The 18970-nt window shown below is 39.5% G+C and overlaps 1 protein-coding gene and 1 pseudogene across 2 annotated transcripts in view; one reads left to right on the forward strand and one right to left on the reverse strand.

Annotated features, from left to right (window-relative positions):
* The window catches only part of RPIA (ribose 5-phosphate isomerase A), a 55106-nt gene that overhangs the window by 19460 nt on the left and 16676 nt on the right, over positions 1-18970 (forward strand). For both annotated transcript variants that reach the window (XM_008008465.3, XM_008008466.3), the window contains exon 4: positions 17054-17113. In XM_008008465.3, coding sequence (XP_008006656.2) covers positions 17054-17113 — 60 coding nt within the window. The remainder of the gene's footprint in view (positions 1-17053; positions 17114-18970) is intronic.
* Positions 6135-6799, reverse strand: LOC103241347 (peptidyl-prolyl cis-trans isomerase A pseudogene; annotated as a pseudogene).

The following is an 18970-nucleotide window of genomic DNA, read 5'->3' on the forward strand; positions in this document are numbered from 1 at the left end:
TGCGACTTTTCCTCAGTCAGTCATTTGACTCTGTAGAACACTACGTTAAATACTTTCTTAGGAATTTTGTAGGCATTTCTCTGTTGTCTTCTGGTTTTTAATTTGCTGTTGAGGAGGTAGATACCCTTCTGATTTGTGATCCTTTGTGTGAAATCTGTTTTTAATTCTCAAAGGATTCACATAACCTTTTGTTATGTTTTTCTCCACCATGATGTGTGTCTTGGTGTGGATCTATTTTCATCCAGTGTGCTGGGCACTTGGTGGGACAGCTCATCATCTCTGCAGTTTTGGGAATATTTTCCCTATTATTTATTTTATTTTTCTTCCCTCTGTTTTTTTCTGGTTCATCTTTCTGGTATCTTCTTGTGACTTTGGTGTTTGTGGACAGTCTTATTTTGTCCCTTTGCTTCACTTTTAGCTTTGTCTTTTTCTGACCCTTTTACTGAGCTTTCTTTGTTCTCATGTGTTCAGTTTTTAACTGCTTTTTTTTGTTTTCTGAAAATTTTTCTTAGTAGGACCTTGTTTTTGTTTTATGGTTCATTTTTTTTTTTCTTTAATTTCTTCTTTGAGGATGTTAATGATTTTTGTTTAAGGGACTTCTTCTTGTACAAGTTTCCTCAGTTGTTTTTTCCAGTTCATGGGAGGTACACTTCACAGTAAAATTCACTCCTTTTAAATATAATTTTTAGTTTTGACAAGCACAGTCATGTAACAACCAACACAATGAAAATATTGTTGGATTGTTTGGTCTTTTGTTCCCTATCTGCTCATTTCTTGTTTTTGTTTTGGTTTTTTTGTTTTTGTTTTTGTTTTTTTTAGATGGAGTCTCATTCTGACGTCCAGGATGGAGTGCAGTGGTACGATCTGGGCTTACTGCAACCTCCACCTCCTGGATTCAAGTGATTCTCTTGTCTCAGCCTCCAAGTAGATGGGAATACAGGCGCCTGCCACCATACCTGGCTAATTTTTTTGTATTTTTAGTAGAGACAGGGTTTCACCATGTTGGCCAGGCTGGTCCCAAACTCCTGGCCTCATCTGATCTGCCCGCCTTGGCCTCCCAAAGTGCTGGGATTACAGGTGTGAGCCACTGTACCTGGCCCCTGTCTGCTCCTTTGAAGAGTGCTGGGCTACCTGATTGTCAGCCAGCTCTCAGGATGAGGATTGTCTGTCAGGTCATTACCTTGGGGAACTCCTGATATCAGATCATTTGTGTTTCCTCTGGCTGGTCAGATGTCCTAGAGAAGGCTGCCCCATTTCTTTTTGGGAGGGATATGCATGGCTACCCATGGCCTGGGAGTCCAGTAGGTAAAGAGGACGAGAAGATGTCTGTCAGTATTCTGGATGTAAACTTGCTTTTAATTCTCTTGTTTTCAATACAATACCTGTGGTAGATGAGAGAAAGTGCCTGCAACATTTCGCAGCATCTCCTGAACCTGGGCATGAACATGTGACTTGTTTGTCAGCCACCAAGTTCTGGATAGCTGCTGTGCAGCAGTAGCTCACCGATAGGGTACCCTTGTCCTCAAATGTGCTTGGCCACCCAGTCCTAAGACCAACGTTTGACCTTCTCTAGAGAATCAGCATGCTGTTTTGGGAGTATAGAGGGAGGATTAGAGGTATAACAAGTTTTAGATTAGCCTTTCAACCAGTCTTCTCTTTTTTTTACTCCTACTGTAACCACAATAGGTTCGTCACTTAATGCACACAGCAAGTCAATACACAGAGACACTGGGTTGTAGCAGAGAAAGATTTAACCGTAGGGCCACCAATCAGGGAGACAAGAGGAATCCTCAAATCCATCTCCCTGAGTAGTTGGGGGCTGGGGATTTTAAGGGTTTTGGAATGGGTTAAAGTGTGGAGATGATTGGAAAGAGTGCAGGTTGAAGTCAAGGGACAGGAGATGAAGAAACAGTATTCTCATGCTGATTTTGTTCCCCTTAGGGGGGAAGAGGAGCTTCAAACTGGTTGATGTCAACTATTCAGCTGGAATTCAGGATCTGAAAAAATCATAAGCAATTCTTAAAAGCCTTATGATTCTAATTAATGTCAGAGATCCCAGCTATAAGAACACTGGGGGATGCAATTAATTCTTAAAAGCCCATGACTCTAATGTCAGAAATTCTATCTATAGGAACAGTGAAGATACAAGTGATCAGTATCTAGAGCTACATGACTTTTGGTTACAAGGAAGTGGGCCAAAGTGCAGCCTGATTAATGCTTAATTATAACTATATTTTTGTTCAGAATTCATGTTAACCCTGTGAGGTTGGCTTCACATCCTGAAGTTGAAAATATCACTGCTTCCTGAAACTTTTGGGAGGTTCTGTGGTATTTTTAGTTACTTCTTAGCTTTCTTTAGTACTGGCCTCGGTTTTTTGTTTCTTATTCCTGCATTTACCGTTGTCCATCAGTGTTCCAGCTTTTAAAATTTGTTGCTATTTTCTCCTCTTTGGTGAGGTTTATGCCTTTAAGAAAAAATCCTTTATTGTAGTTTCAGAGAGGTTTTGAGAAGGAGCTGTGAAAGAAAAATAAATCTCGGGCCCCCAAATCACTAAGCCAAGGGAAATGTCAAGCTGGGAACTATGTCAGGCAAACCTGCCTCCCATTTGCTTTCTAAATAAGATAGCTACAAAATTAAAAAGGTACATACCTCCCTCAAAATTTGCCTACAAGGAGATTCCTTGTGGACAAAAGACAGAACTCAAAGTAATCCCTCTGAGACTCACCTGAGACAAATCCATATCTGATTGCTTCCTCTACCGTATTGTTTATGTAAAAATGCAGATATTGAGCTAGACTAAATTGTGTATTCAGTGGATGGCGGCTGGAGAACTCAAAAGAATGCAGTCTTTTGTCTATTATCTACTTGTGACCCAGAAGACCCCTTCACCACCTCAAGTTGTCCTGCCTTATCAGACTGAACCTAGGTACATCTGATACATATTGATTGATGTCTCATGTCTCCCTAAAATGTGTAAAAGCAAGCTGTACCCTGACCACCTTGAGGCACATGTTAGGACCTCCTGAGTTTCTGTCATAGGCACATCCTTAACCTTGGCAAAATAAACTTTCTACATTGATTGCGACCTGTCTCAGATACCTTTTGGTTTACAGAGCTGAGCTAAATGCAGGTGTTCAAACTGCCATCTTTACCTGGAAGTTTGATCCTGTGTTTTTAAGACAGCACTCTTCACCCAACTGTGTTTTATGGTGACAATTGATAACAGTGTATACAGACTGGAAAATGCTGGCCCATTCCAGTTAATTGGGTGAAGGAGTCATTGAGAATTCACAGGGCCTTTTAAAATTAACTTGTTCAGGTTACTTTTTGTCCCACTCAAACATAAACTTATTTTTGTGTTAAGTTTAGCCAGATACAGTCTCCGGAAATGGTTGAAAGGAAGTCAGAATATTTTGTGGGGGCCAAGAGAAAACTTCCCCTTTGCCCTCTGAAGATTCACTAAAAATTACTGACAAAAGGCATACAAGTGTGTTTGATCATTGTTTTAATGTGGCACAAGTGCCTTCAGCATGAAGATCCAAAGATCAGAGGAAACTCTTCATTTTTATGCTTAGGTTCATCAAAGTATGAACAGCCGTGTAGAGATACGATTGGACAAAAAGGATATGATTTAATGCTAGTAGATACCAGCTGAGTTGAGAAACCCAGCAAGACCCTCGGTTTAGATCCTTCCCAATCTCTGCAGCACTCCTTCCTTCTTGGTATGGGGCAGGACCGTCTTTGGAATGGGGGTCTTAAGACCTACAGTCATACAAAAATAGGTGAGATAATTTCTTTATGTCCAGTTTTGGCATAGAAAGATGAGGGAGGGAGGAGGTTAGAGTAATATTGTTAAATTTTGTGAACCCCCAAAATGTGAGATAAGTCTCAGATAATTTAGAAGGTTTATATTGCCAAAGTTTAGGACACATGCCTGTGATATACTTCTGGAGGTCCTGATGACATGTGCCCAAGGTGGTCAGAGCACAGTTTGGTTTTATACATTTTAGGGAGACATGAGCCATCAGTCAGCATATGCAAGATGAACATTGGTTTGGTCTGGAAAGGCAGGACAACTCGAAGCAAAGGTGGGAAGACTTGAAGCAGGGAGGGAGCTTCCAGGTCATAGGTAGGTAAGAGACAAATGGTTGCATTCTTTTGAGTTTCTGATTAGCCTCTCCAAAAGAAGCAATCACATATGCATTTATCTCAGTGAGCAGAGGGGTGACTGAATCGAATGAGAGGCAGGTTTGCCCTAAGCAGTTCCCAGCTTGAGTGACTTTGGGGCCCCAGATTTATTTTCCTTTCACATTTCCCCACTTTCTTTTAAAAAATCTTTTGGAGAAAGCATTTTAGAAGAAAATGAGTTTCTAGTTTCAGGTTTCTTCTGATCTCTCTTGGCTGGGATTGTTTATTCCTAGACAGGTAAGTCCTGAGTTTTTAGGAAAGTTCGTTTTTAGCGGGTCGTGAAGTCTCATGTCCTATGAAGAGTAAATACGGGGAGGAAGGGAGAAAAGCAACAACAAACAAAAGAACAATCCTGGAAAACTGATGTAGGCCACATTGCTCTAAAGTCCATACGTTAGTAGACAGATATGAAAGTGGCTTATGTATGTAAATAGGTTGCTGTTGTTTTCTTCTAAAGTTTAAGTTGTCTAGCTTCAGTTTGCAGGGCTTTATGAAAGCACAGTTCAGTTTTCAGTGACTCCAAATTTGGAACAGTGGGGAAAAAAGGGGGAAAAAAAAAAGCCTGAAGACATTATTTTGTAGGGTTGTAGCCAAGAAAAATTAGAATTTGGTTCAAGTTGTAGAAAATAGTAAAATTGACAAAATGTAGGCAAGACTGGAATGTAACAACAGGTGTGCTATAGTTTTTGAAACAATTTTTCTCTAATTTCCCATTTTTACTAAAGACAAATCATGGTAGGACTGATTTGCATTATTTTACTTGGCCTTATTATTTGTATATAGTGCAGCAAGAATGATAATTACTTTTTTTACATAGGCTTTTAAATTGGCTTTAATGGAACTTTGTTCCATAGAAGGAATCTCAGATAAGACTCCTTTTTTTGAGCCGAGCCCATCCATTGTGGATTTGTACCATCAAATACCTATGAGCTGGGTGAATTCCTTTCCTCTTGAGGTTCCAAGATAAACTTGGGCCTCCTGGGCCTGTCAGAAAGTGACATTCTTTACTTACCACAGGTCAGGAACCCTGTACTGGGACTGTGTAGACAAAGGTATAAGGTCAGTTTTTCCAAGGGCCTTTTATTGGCTCCATAAGTCAGTTTGATTTCTTTATGGAAGACACACCATTCAGGTTAAAGTGTTGGTAAAATAACCAGTTTATTTAATCGTGCCCCATTACAAATACAGATTCTTATTGCACTTATGCAAATAACTGTATTGTCATAAGGTAAGAGTAGTCACAAATACTCCCCAAATTTTGTAGAAATCAGGTAGAGAAAAACAGGTATGCCCCAAATTTGGTTCATAACAGTATACTTTACTAAATTGTTAAAAGCTATAAATAGCTTAAAAGAAGTTTTTTTGACTCTGAAAAATAAAAGAAAGGATCGGCAACATCTTAAGCAAAACGTTAAAAAGATTATTTCAGACTTCTATTACTTTAGTCCATGCAGTTAATTCCTGTTCTGCTTGATATTCATGAATATTTCAGCTCTCTGAGTCCTGAAAGTTTTTTCTTTATTCTGATGTTACAATCTCCAAAGTTATGAGAAACTTGTATTCAAGAGCACCTGTTAGAGTTTTACAGCTCATTATAAAACCACCTTCTAAAGAGGACTAAACAAGACAACAGTTGTCATAGATGACAAAAAGTTTTAGGGCAGCCATAGTCAAAGACACAATTGAGAAGGAAATTTGTTACCTCTGTGGCACATAGTAATTTAACATAACAATTATAATTATTACTGATAACATACATTAAGTCATATCAGAATTATAGGAGTTTCCCATAATTTTGGAACACATACTAATAACATTTATACAAATACAGCCCAGAGAAAAGCAAACACTATTTCATAAATGACCATGCTTCCTGTATAATTTTTTGTTGTTGTTATTTAGTTTTTATTTCATAATCGTAAACTTAACTCTGCAATCCAGCTGGGCATGGGAGAGAACAAGGAAAACATGGAACCCAAAGGGAACTGCAGCGAGAGCACAAAGATTCTAGGATACTGCGAGCAAATGGGGTGGAGGGGTGCTCTCCTGAGCTGCAGAAGGAATGGTCTGGTGGTTAAGATAAAACACAAGTCAAACTTATTCGAGTTGTCCACAGTCAGCAATGGTGATCTTCTTGCTGGTCTTGCCATTCCTGGACCCAAAGTGCTCCATGGCCTCCACAATATTCATGCCTTCTTTCACTTTGCCAAAGACCACATGCTTGCCATCCAGCCACTCAGTCTTGGCAGTGCAGATGAAAAACTGGGAACCATTTGTGTTGGGTCCAGCATTTGCCATGGACAAGATGCCAGGACCTGTATGCTTTAGGATGAAGTTCTCATCTTCAAATTTCTCCCCATAGATGGACTTGCCACCAGTGCCATTATGGCGTGTGAAGTCACCACCCTGACACATAAACCCTGGAATAATTCTGTGAAAGCAGGAACCCTTATAACCAAATCCTTTCTCTCCAGTGCTCAGAGCATGAAAATTTTCTGCTGTCTTTGGAACCTTGTCTGCAAACAGCTCGAAGGAGACGCGGCCCAAGGGCTCGCCGTCGACGGCAATGTTGAAGAACATGGTAGGGTTGACCATGGCTAGTAGTACAGGACTTTCCTCGGCAGCAGCGTCTGCAAAGCGGCCGCTTCCTGTATAATTTTTATACCAAATAAGCCAAATTATGTCATTGGATTTTAGGGAACCTGGTATCTTAAAGATTTAATTAGGTCAGAAAAAGACATAATTTATAATTTGATTTTGGAAATATTGTCAAATATCAAAGGTTTAAAACACTTGATATCACAAAAGAGGATCACAGGTCATTGTAAAATAAGTCATTCATTTAACCAAAGTGATAACCTAAGGATTTAAAAAAAAAAAAAAAAGTCAAAAACCTTTGTTTTTTGAGAGAGGAAACTTAATTTTCCAAACAATAAGCCCTAATAAAAACATGAAGCTAAGTAAATTTGTTTTGTAAAATTTATAAACAATTTATAACATTTTAATCGTGAACATAAGATATAACTTCCATAAGCCTTTTATAAACTTTATAACCTTTATTAAGGAGTCAGTTAATGCCTCAAGATAACCTTGCTAATCTGACACAGCTGCCCATATGCTGGTCTTGCATCAGTGTGCTTTTGACATTAATGATTTATTTATAGTGAAACTGAACTTATTTTATCTCTCAAAATTGGCCCTGACAATCTCACACACCTACCTATTCCATGATAGTCCCTTGGCCTTGAGGAGTTGAATAGCTTTAATTTCTGGCCTGTGTCTCAGTAATGCAGTTTATTTTGATTGACATCTTATATGGGATCTGATGATGAGGCTTTAATTGCTGTCAGTATTTAAGATTTCACAAGACTTGGTATCCTTTTCAGATTGAAGAGTCAAAGCCCTGTAACTTACTGTTACAAGAACTTTAAAAGCACATACAAAAAGATACATGAATGGAATAACGTTAATTAAAAAAAAATTCAGTCTCAGTTTTTTTCCTAAGCAAACCAAAACTTAATGCCATAGAAATTATTTCCATAAAACGTAAAATCTGTTAGGCCAGTTACAGAATATTATGTTGGAAGAAAACATTTCCTTTAGACCTTTAAGAAATTATTGTTAGCATCAGGCCACAACAAATAGAACTTGAGGGGAAAAAAACTTATATGAGCTGAAAATGAGTTGGAGAGCATTACTTTGCTCCTTTTAAAAGGGGAGAGAAAACTGAAAATGGTGAGATGCCATAAATGTCAAACTTCTAAAACAAAATTTAAAAAATTGAAATTATTTTAAAATACATTATTAAATATATTTTAAATATATTATTTAAATATATAGAAATATATTTAATAGTTATGAGATACCATCTCACACTGGTTAGAATGGCTATCATTAAAAAGTCAGGAAACAACAGATGCTGGAGAGGATGTGGAGAAATAGGAATGCTTTTACATTGTTGGTGGGAGTGTGAATTAGTTCAACCATTGTGGAAGACAGTGTGGCAATTCCTCAAGGATCTAGAACCAGAAATACCATTTCACCCAGCAATCCCATTACTGGGAATATACCCCAAGGATTATAAATCATTGTACTATAAAGACACATGCATATGTATGTTTATTGCAGCACTATTCACAGTAGCAAAGATTTGGAACCAACCCAAATGCCCATCAATGATAGACTGGATGAAGAAAATGTGGCACATATACACCATGGAATACTATGCAGCCATAAAAAAGGATGAGTTCATGTCCTTTGCACGGACATGAATGAAGCTGGAAACCATCATTCTTAGCAAACTAACACAAGAACAGAAAACCAAACACTGCTTGTTCTCACTTGTCAGTGGGAGTTGAACAATGAAAACACATGGACACAGGGAGGAGAACATCACACACTGGGGCCTGTCAGCGGGTGAGGGGCTAGGAGAGGAATAGCATTAGGAGAAATAGCCGATGTAGATGATGGGTTGATGGGTGCAGCAAACCACCATGCCATGTATATACCTATGTAACAAACCTGCATGTTCTGCACATGTATTCCAGAGCTTTAAGTATAATACAAAAAGAAAAACATTTAATAATTATACTTTAATATACATAAATAATTATATTAATGTAATTATATTTTATAAATATGTTAATTATATTAATATAATTGTATTTTAATATAATTAGTATAACATATATAATACAACATTAGTATATTTTATTACTATAATTAATATGTTAATATATAATAGATATATTTTTTATATTGTAAAAAATAAGTTCAGTTTCACTGTACTTATTTTATTTTATCATTTTATTTTCACAAAATAAAATAAGTTCACTTTCACTATAAATAAATCATTAATGTCAAAAGCACACTGATGCAAGACCAGCATATGGGCACCTGTGTCAGATTAGCAAGGTTATCTTGAGGCATTAACCGACTCCTTAATAAAGGTTATAAAGTTTATAAAAGGCTTATGGAAGTTATATCTTATGTTCAAGATTAATATATTAATTTGTATAAAAGATTATATATTAAAAATATATAAAATATATATTTTTATAATAAAAAAATATATCTATTATATACACACACACACACACACACACATATGCACATGTATGTTTATTGCAGCACTATTCACAATAGCAAAGACTTGGAACCAGCCCATCGGTGATAGACTGGATAAAGGAAATGTGGCGCATATACACCATGGGATGCAGCCATAAGAAAGGATGAGTTCATATAATATATATTATGTAATTATAATTATGTATTGAAACATGATTATGTATTAATAACATTAAATATATCTTTACATATATTTATTTTAAAGCATAATTAAAATCTCTAATTATTAAGAAATCAATTCCTTACTGTTCTAATAAATTCTTTAGTATATAAATGGCTTTTTTAAATAGCAAACTCAATCTCCAGAAAGACCATTATCATTTCCCTTTAATTATAGACAGCTTGATCATGTAAAAATTTTTTTTTAAATCCTTTTATTGTGCCTTAGACTCCTCATGACATGCTTGGACTTTCTGGTTTGTCCTGAACATACCTCTTTCTTAAACAACCAATCATTTTATTCTAGGTCCAAATTAACCATACAAGATTTTTTCTCATATAAAATTATTTCTCTTTAAGCTTTTTCACCAAAAAAAAATCCTTTATTTCTATAGCTTTCTTTACATCTCTCTTATTTTGCAGTTCCTTTTACCTTGTTTTGTACATAACCTTTAAAAAAGCTTTGAATCAGACAAAAAGTGTTCACCTTTTTAAGGACACTTTTTTTTAGAAAGAATGTTTTCCTACAATATATTTTTATTGGAAAATATCCAAATAATGAAATATCTATAATATAACTTTTGATTCTAAATTATGACAAGTTTGTCTACAAGTATTTGTTGCATTACATTGACTTAATTGTTTATCTAGATTATGAAAAGTTTGGTAGTCATTATTTAAAGTTATGAAACTCTCCATTGCAAAATTCTGAGACAGTGAAGAAGATAGGACCTAACTGACTATCTTGCTTCTACCTTTATGCTGTCCTTGTTCATTACTGGTCTTTGGGAGGAATTTAGTTTGTAATTTAGCTTTGAAACAAAGACGATAACAGTCCTTTGTCTCGTCTGCCATTATACAAGCCATGGTCAAATCCTCTCTGAACTGTACAAGGTAATCTCTGGTACCCCACAGCCAGAGTTCAGGTCACGCAATACGGGAAAACAGAGCTTTAGACCTAAGAAGAATCTGCTCATGACTCTTGAAATTCCACAGAGAAAACAGAACACCCTAACTGTGGTGAGTGGCACCTTTGTTCTGAATTCTTTAAAGGGGTTCAAGTCATTATAAACATCTAGACTTTTTTTGGTACTGCAGATGGCAAAGGGGGAAGGAGAAGTATAGGGTGGAAGAAAAGTCAACGAAAGAACCTTTTATTATTATTATTTTTTTAAAGACAGGAAGCAAACACAGAAACCAAGTGCATAGTTTTTTTGTTTGTTTGTTTTTCCCTCTTTTGCAGCTGCAAGGAACTTTAGCCAAAGTAGAAAGGGTTTGTTACTCATAATTTGGAATTCTTACTTGGATTTGATCAAGTCAGGTAGAGTTGGTCAAATCTGTTGGGAGAAAGACTGCAACAAACAACAAAAACGCTGGCAGTATGAACACTGAGTGCTCTAATGGTAAGGAGAAATTAAAACCAACTGGTTGTTAAACTTTAGACAAGATAAAACTTCAACTACTTACCTAGGGATGGGTTTCAGGCTAAAGACTGCCTTCTACCGCCCTAGAAGCAGGAGGAAAAAAACCAAAAAAACTTGCACTCATATTCCCTGCTGGGAGCGAGGTCAAACTCCATAAAGGAGTCACCTGCCTTCCATCATCATGGAAACAGGAAATCTTGCCTGCCTTGCCTTCCTTGCTGGAAGCAAGTAAAACTCCAAAAGAAAAAAAAAAAAAATGGTGAGTTGTACAGCAAAATAAACTTCAGATTTTGACCAGATTTGGGGAGATCAGGGATTCTCAGGAGGGTGTACTCCCAGACCTCAGCAAATTGTCCTGTTGGTTTGAGCCATAAAATTAGCTCATGCTGGTCCCAGGCACTGATAGGAGATTCGTCAAAGGTCAGGGGCACCTCTACTCAGAATCCTCTGTAGTTACCAAAATGTCAACCCTGAAAATCTGAGACAGGTTTCAGTTAATTTTAGAAAGTTTATATTGCCAAAGTTGAGGGCACGTGGTTGTGACACGCCTCAGGAGGTCCTGATGATATGTGCCCAAGGTGGTCAGAGCACAGTTTGGTTTTGTATATTTTAGGGAGACATGAGGTGTTAATCAGTATATGCAAGATGAACATTGGTTTGGTCTGGAAAGGTGGGACAACTCAAGCAAAGGCGGGAAGACTTGAAGCTGGAAGGGGGCTTCCAGGTCATACGTATGTAAGAGACAAATGGTTGCATTCTTTTGAGCATCTAATTAGCCTTTCCAAAGGAGGCAATCAGATATGCATTTATCACAGTGAGCAGAGGGATGACTTTGAATAGAATGGGAGGCAGGTTTGCCCTAAGCAGTTCCCAGCTGGAGTGGTTATGGGGCCTCAAGATTTATTTTCCTTTCAGTTTTATGTCTGGCTTTGGGGAAAGGGAAAAGGAAGATGGTTGTGGTTTCTGTGACCTGCCTTGGGGAGGAGGAATTCTAGTTTCTATGGCTATCCTCAGGGGAGCATGAGGGGCCAGAGTCAGGAGGGCAGAATAAATTGAAAGGAACTTTTGCTTCTGAAGATATTTATTTCTTTTTTTTTTTTTTTTTTCCTTTTCTTTCTTTTTTTGAAACAGAGTTTCACTCTGTCACCCAGGCTGGAGTGCAGTGGTGTGATCTTGGCTCACTTCAACCTCCACCTCCCAGGTTCAAGTGATTCTTATGCTTCAGCCTCCCTAGTAGATGAGATTACAAACATACGGCACTACACCCAGCTAATTTTTTTGTATTTTTAGTAGAGATGGGGTTTCACCATGTTGGCCAGGCTGATCTCGAACTCCCAACCTCAGGTGATCCACCCACCTGGGCCTCCCAAAGTGCTGGGATTATAGGAGTGAACCACCATGCCCAGCAGCTCCTGAGGATGTTTCTGAGGCTTTTATTTTGGGGTATCCTGAGCCCCAACAGTTTCATGCCCTACTTTTTAAATAAGTAAACCTGTAGGGATTTAAATGATTTTGGTGGATTTGGTGGGTTAAAATTAAAGGCCTTTAATTTTAAAGATAGAAGGTAAAGAAGAAGGTAAAGCACTTGAAAGCCAGAACTGCTTTAAACCAAAAACAGCATTTATTGCTCACTCTGCCTTCAGTTCTACCTTGATTGGGTAGTAGAAGGGAAAATGTTTACGCTTCTACTATGTAAGCGCCACAAAACCTGAAAACCACATTTTGTGAAATAATAGAACTACATTTTCAGGTTTTATTGTCAAATTAAGGGAAAACAGAAGTACTGTTAGCCTACCAAGTGCCACTGTCCCTAATCACAAGAGACATTTAGAGGTACCAGCTGTGGGGTTTGCTTCTTGCCTTTCTCCAGAATCACAAGCTAATCATTAGCTTTCCTGCTCCTTGCACTTTCCAGAACTCTGGCCAGAAGATGCAGGCAGAGGTGTTTACTCTACATACTCTGGAGACCCTTTTGCTTCCTCTTAGAAGCTTCTGGTGTCTAGCAGCTGCAGGTTTCAGTGGAGCACCAGAGGCTGCATATGCTCACTGAGCCAGTGGTGGGTCAAAACCCTCATGCTGTTTGTTGAACTCCATGCATCAGTTTGCCAAGGCTTCCATAACAGGGTTCCACAGACTGAGTAGCTTAAAAAAAACCGGAAATGTATTGTCTCAGAGTTCTGGAGGCTAGAACTCCCAGATAAAGGTGTTGGCAGAATTGGTTCTCTGAGACTGTGAAGGAGAATCTGTTCTGTGCCTTCTTCCTAACTCTCTCGGTGGGTTGTTGATATCCTTTGGTGTTCCTTGGCTTGTAGGTCCATCCCCCTGATCTCTGCCTGCATGTTCACATGTTCTCCCTGTGGGCCTATTTGTTTCTGTGTCAAAATTTCCGCTTTTAATAAGGACACCAGTTACAATGATTTAGAGCTTACTCTAATGGCCTCATTTGAATTTGATTACCTCTCTAAAGACCTTGTCTCCATAAAACGTCCCATTCTGAAGTACTGAGGCTTAGAACTCCAATAGATCTTTTTTTGGGGGGAACACAATTCAACCTAACATTCAGGAAAGATGAGGCTCACACTTTTTATAATCAACTTCTCTGTAGAGCTGCTGGACCATTCCTGCAGGGAGGCAAATCACAGATGGGGAGAAGGGAGAGTTGGAGAGCTTGCTGATGGGAACAGGCTTAACGTGTTCTGTCTTAGTGCGATCTTTAAGTCATTGCACAGGGGCCCAGACTTCAATTGTCCATTTTAACAAACTGGCAGAATTTCTGAGACCCATGTTGTGAATTGGGGCACAGAACTGTTTTAAGGGAGTACAGATGTTCCTCTTGTGTTGTTGCTTATTGTCTGTTGGGGAAAATGGGAGAGTCTCAGGGCTTGCAGAGGTTGAGGGTGGAGTGTGGGGGTAGGCAGGGGAATCATAGAGGGCCTCCCAGCTGCAGAAACAGACAGTGCTTACCGACCAGGCCGTTTTCATGTGCCAGGCTTTGGTCAGGTACTAGACTGGGTGGCCAGTGGTTGTGGTGAGGAGGTGTAGCTCAGTTGTTTGTGGTGATCATTTAAGGCAAGCTTGTCCAACCTGTGGCCCAAGATGGCTTTGAATGTGGTCCAACACAAGTTTATAAACTTTCTTAAACATTGAGTTTTTTTTTTAAGCTCACCAGCTATTGGTAGTGTTAGTGTATTTTATGTGTGGCCCAAGACAATTCTTCCAATGTGATCCAGGGAAACCAAAAGGCTGGACACTCCTGATTTAAGGTATATACATTTATATAAGAATATAGAGGCCCTTGTGCATGGAGAGTGTGTGTTACTATCTTCAGTGTCTGGTGTGGTGCCTGGCACTCCACAAATGTTCAAAGAATTAATGCTACATTCACGTATGCAATATTTTATAAGTATATGGTAGAGAAGAAGTGGAGATAATGTGCCTTTTAGGGGAAGAGAGCCAACTCCTTGTCTAGGACACGACACCTATTTTTAAAATGTCCTTATCAGTTAGCAGTGTGGTTTTTGTTTGTTTTGTTTTTGAGACAGAGTATTGCTCTGTCGCCCAGGCTGGAGTGCAGTGGCACTATCTCGGCTCACTGCCACCCTCCACCTCCTGGTCTCAGGTGATGCTCCTGCCTCAGCCTCCTGAGTAGCTGGGATTACAGGTACACACCATGATGCCCAGCTAATTTTTGTATTTTTAGTAGAGACATGGTTTCACCATGTTGGTCAGGCTGGTCTTGAACTCCTGGCCTCAACTGATCCACCTACCTTGGCCTCCGAAGGTGCTGGGATTACGGGCATGAGCCACCGTGCATGGCTGTTAGTGAAGCGATGTGTTAATGATTGGTTTAATACCCCGTGTGTGTGTGTGTGTGTGTGTGTGCACGCACATGTGCATGCGTGTGTGTGTGTATGTATGCGCGCTTGCGTGCATGTGTGTGTGTGTGAGAGAGAGAGAGGAGCATGCCACTCTGCAGCCTTACCCCTGCCCTCCTGCTACATTCTTTATAAACCAATTTCAGAGGTGTCATGTCATCACCTCCGCTTTGTGCCATTGGTCACTCACACAGACCAGTTCTGGGACAGTGGGAAGTGATGACCCAAAGGGATGAATATCAGGAGGTGAGGATTATTGGGGCCATGTAAGAGGTCACTTTCCAATGTTTTTATAGTCTGAGATCTGAAGTTAGGATGGTTTCCCTAATACTACTTTTACTTTTTTAAACTTTGAAGTTCAGGGGTACATGTGCAGGTTTGTTATATAGGTAAACTCTTGTCGTGGGGGTTTGTTGTACAGATTATTTTGTCACCGAGGTATTAAGCCTAGTACCCATTAGTTATTTTCCCTGATCCTCTCCTTCCTCCCACCCTCCACCCTCTTCCTTCAGTCAGCCCCAGTGTGTATTGTTGCCCTCTATTAGCTCCCACTTACAAGTGAGAACATGTGGTATTTGGTTTTCTGTTCCTGTGCTAGTTTGCTAAGGATAATGCCCTCTGGCTTTTATTGGCTCCATCTATGTTCCTGAAAAGGACATGATCTCTCTTTGTTTTTGTTTTTAATGACTGCATAGTTCTAATAGTACTTTTGGAGAGATCTAAGAATTAAGAAATAATCTAGCAATACTATTTTTGCTGTTTCCCTTTACAGTATATATTTCTCTTTAATAAGTACAAAATCATAAGTTTTTTTTGAACTTGCTTATTCAGCCGGTGTTTTATTTTAGCTTTTCATTATGGAAAGTTTCAAAGTTTAGAAAGGAGAGAGAACTATAAAATTAACTTCCATGTACTCAGCACCCAGTTTCAATAATTATCAATTCACAGCCAATCCTGTTTCATCCATACCTAAATATCCCCCTGACTCTTGTTATTTAGAAACAAATTCCAGGCATAATATCATTTCATTGTATATATTTCATATGTCTCTCTGAAAAATAGGGAGTCTTTTAAACATCACAATACTAAAAAAAAAAAGCAATAATTTCTAATAACATCAGTACTTTTTAATAACATCATATCTGGGGTTCAGAGTTTTTTTATTGTCTTATCCTTTAAAAATATATTTTTTAGTTTGTTTGAATTTGGCTCCAACATTACAATTTTCAAGATCTTTATGTTTTAGTCTTAGAGTCTTAGGATTTTAGATTAGAAAGTTGACTTTGGTCATTTCATGTGTCCCTACCTTTTTATAGATGAGAAAAATTGCCAAGGGTCACAGAGCTGGCTCATTTAAGATTAGAACCTGGACCTTCTGATTCTTAATCTCAGGTGCTTTTTGTTTTAAGAAACGTTTGGTTTCTGTGCATTATAAACAATGACATGAACATAAACCCACATCGCTAGGACTTGGGTGTTCAAACATGAAGGTTTGAGGTTCCTTTATTCCAGCTACGAATCCTGCTCAGAGCCATGTGTTGGCTGTAACCAGTGTTCTCCCCTTTTGTCACCTTTTTAAAAAGATTAGCTCTGAAGCATGACTATAAAGTCGATGGTGCTGATTTTTTCACAAACATCCTAAATCTCTCCCAGTCTAGTGTGCTAAATTTGCTGACTTCCTCACTTAGTCTTTTTGGTTTCTGGCATTTTTAAGTGTATATATTCTGTTCCTCATATTTACTTAACAGTGTGGGCTGGAAATCACTCCGTGTCCATTCATAGTGATCTTCCTCAGTCTGTTTTTATACCATTGGATTGTTTTAAAAGCTCTTCTAAAATGTTATGGATTTGGTTCTATGTTAGGAACTTTTTATCGCACTTGTTTTGCCAGAAGCTTTAGGATGCCATGGCATTCTCTTTCGTCACAAGTCACTGATGAGGAGCTCTTAGCTTCGCATTGGAACAGGGTCTTTGCTGCACTGAGGAGGAGCTCTTAGTTTCACATTGGAACAGGGTCTTTGCTGTGCCAAGGAGGAGCTCTTAGCTTCGCATTGGAACAGGGTCTTTGCTGCGCTGTTTGCCTTTGTCCAGCTCCCAGGTTGGATCAGCAGTTAGTTTTGCCATTCATGGGGCTAGATTTCCTACTTCTTGGAGGGCCATGCTGGGCTTTGGGAGCGAGCTTGGGCAGGACTTGGGACACTTAAATCCAGAAGAATTCTGAGAATCCTTGCCATGAACTCAGGTAAATGTTCGTGGTTGCTCTTCCCTGTCCCCCGCAGGCCCGCCAGCTCATCCTGCAGTATGGCTTGACCCTCAGTGACCTGGATCGACACCCAGAGGTAAGATCGCCACTCAGAGGCAAGATCGCCACTCAGAGGCAGACCACTGAGTATTTCTCTCTGCTTTTTTGTGGCTGTCACTTGTTCGTGTGCTCCAGATATCTTGTCAAATGTAGGGAAGATGTCAGTTAGTTTTACCAAGTTTTCTCCTGGGACCTTGAGTATTAATTTTGGCTGAGGTCACAAGTGCCGAGGTGGTTCCTTTCCACCACATTCCTTGTGGTTTAACCCCGAGGGCTTGGTGTGAATGTAGTGAAGGGAAGTGGGCAAGCCCAGGGCTGCATCCAGGGCTTCCTGAGGTCTTTGAGCAGAGATATAAGAATGAGTCAGCTCATGGAGCTTGCCACTAAGTGGAAATAAGGAAGAATCATCTGAGGCAGCCATGGACATTTGAAAACATTAAAATTCAGTTTTGTGGTAAAGACTAACACGGGGCAGTCCAGGGGAGACTGACGTTGATGAGGGTGAGCAGCATCACACACCCTAGCTGGCATTTTTTGAGTCATTATTATGTACCAGCTTTTGTGCTGAGTGCTGTACCTGTATTAAACTGTCATCTCCAGTGTTCGTGAAGATAGGATACCATAATTTTCCCATTTTATAGATGTGAAAAAGGCACAGAGAGGGTAAGTCATATGGCTAATGCCACAGTTTTAAGTGGCAGAATCAGAATTTGAACTCAGGCACATCTATTCTCGACTAATGCTAGTTTGAGTTTTTTGGGAAGAGGTAAAGTTTGAATTGGGCTGTAAAGGCCAGGTGGCAAGGGCAGGAGAGAACATTCCAGAGTATGGTAGATGGGAACCACAGGAACAGCTCCACATGGGCAAATGGACACTGCTCAGACTGGCTGGGGTGATAGAACAGAGTGAGTGTACTGCGTTGGTGCATAGTGGGGAGAGGGAAAGCAAAGCTGGATAGGAAAAGTGGGGTGGTTTTAAGGCACCTGGAAAACCAGGTGGGGGGTTGAGACTTGATGATGATCTAGTAGCCCATGTTTCTGTCATACACATGGGCCTCACAGGGGTTTGTAAGAACTATGGGAAGGACTTGGAGATTTCTGTGGGCAGAGCCAGGGGCACAGGCTGATCATGTGTTCAGCAGCTGTGAAGAGAGTGGTTTGGGCTGAAGGTGGGCCTGGAGCCCAGACAGAAAAAGTTGCCACTTTCCATACCCCTGAGAATTGCCACAGTGCAGCCTGACTCGGGTTAATGCAGGCTTGCGGAGAGCAGTGCTGACTAACTTCAGACAAAGGCTAGAGTCTGTAAAAGCCTGGAAGCAAACATGACCCATATGGAACTATATTTTTTATACCCGTTCCATGCCAGCCATGCCAGGTAACTTAATAACTGCACCGTGAATAGAATTTGTACCCTGCATATTGCTTGCTGTCTTGAAAAATATACTTGGGGTTCCTACATTGTCCATGCGGATACCGTGAGTGATGAGAAATGTGTAACTTTCTTGATTTTGATTTTTGAAAGCTGGATGAACCCATTTGCCCCTCAACCGCTTTAGGGGCTTGTTGTGGAGCTTCCTAATAGAGGGAGCGGGCAAGCCCAGACCAGTGGGGTCTTAGTGGCAATGCCCCAGATAATTTCTAGTTCGGGAACACGTCAACTTTCTTATGTATCTCTTCATTTGATCTTCTTGTCCACTTGAACTTGCCTGTGAGGTTGCTCACAGTACAGAGACTTCTGAATCCATTTTTTTTTTTTTTTTTTGCACTTTCCCACCCCCCGATGGAATTTAGTAGCAGATATTACTGTATTGACCCTTTGGTTAGACAAGACTCATTGTAATGTCTAATATTTTTTATTCCTCCACCAAAAACCAATTTTTGCCTCTTGGGGGAGG

This window comes from Chlorocebus sabaeus, chromosome 14 (genome assembly GCF_047675955.1).
Source record: "Chlorocebus sabaeus isolate Y175 chromosome 14, mChlSab1.0.hap1, whole genome shotgun sequence".
NCBI lineage: Eukaryota > Metazoa > Chordata > Mammalia > Primates > Cercopithecidae > Chlorocebus > Chlorocebus sabaeus.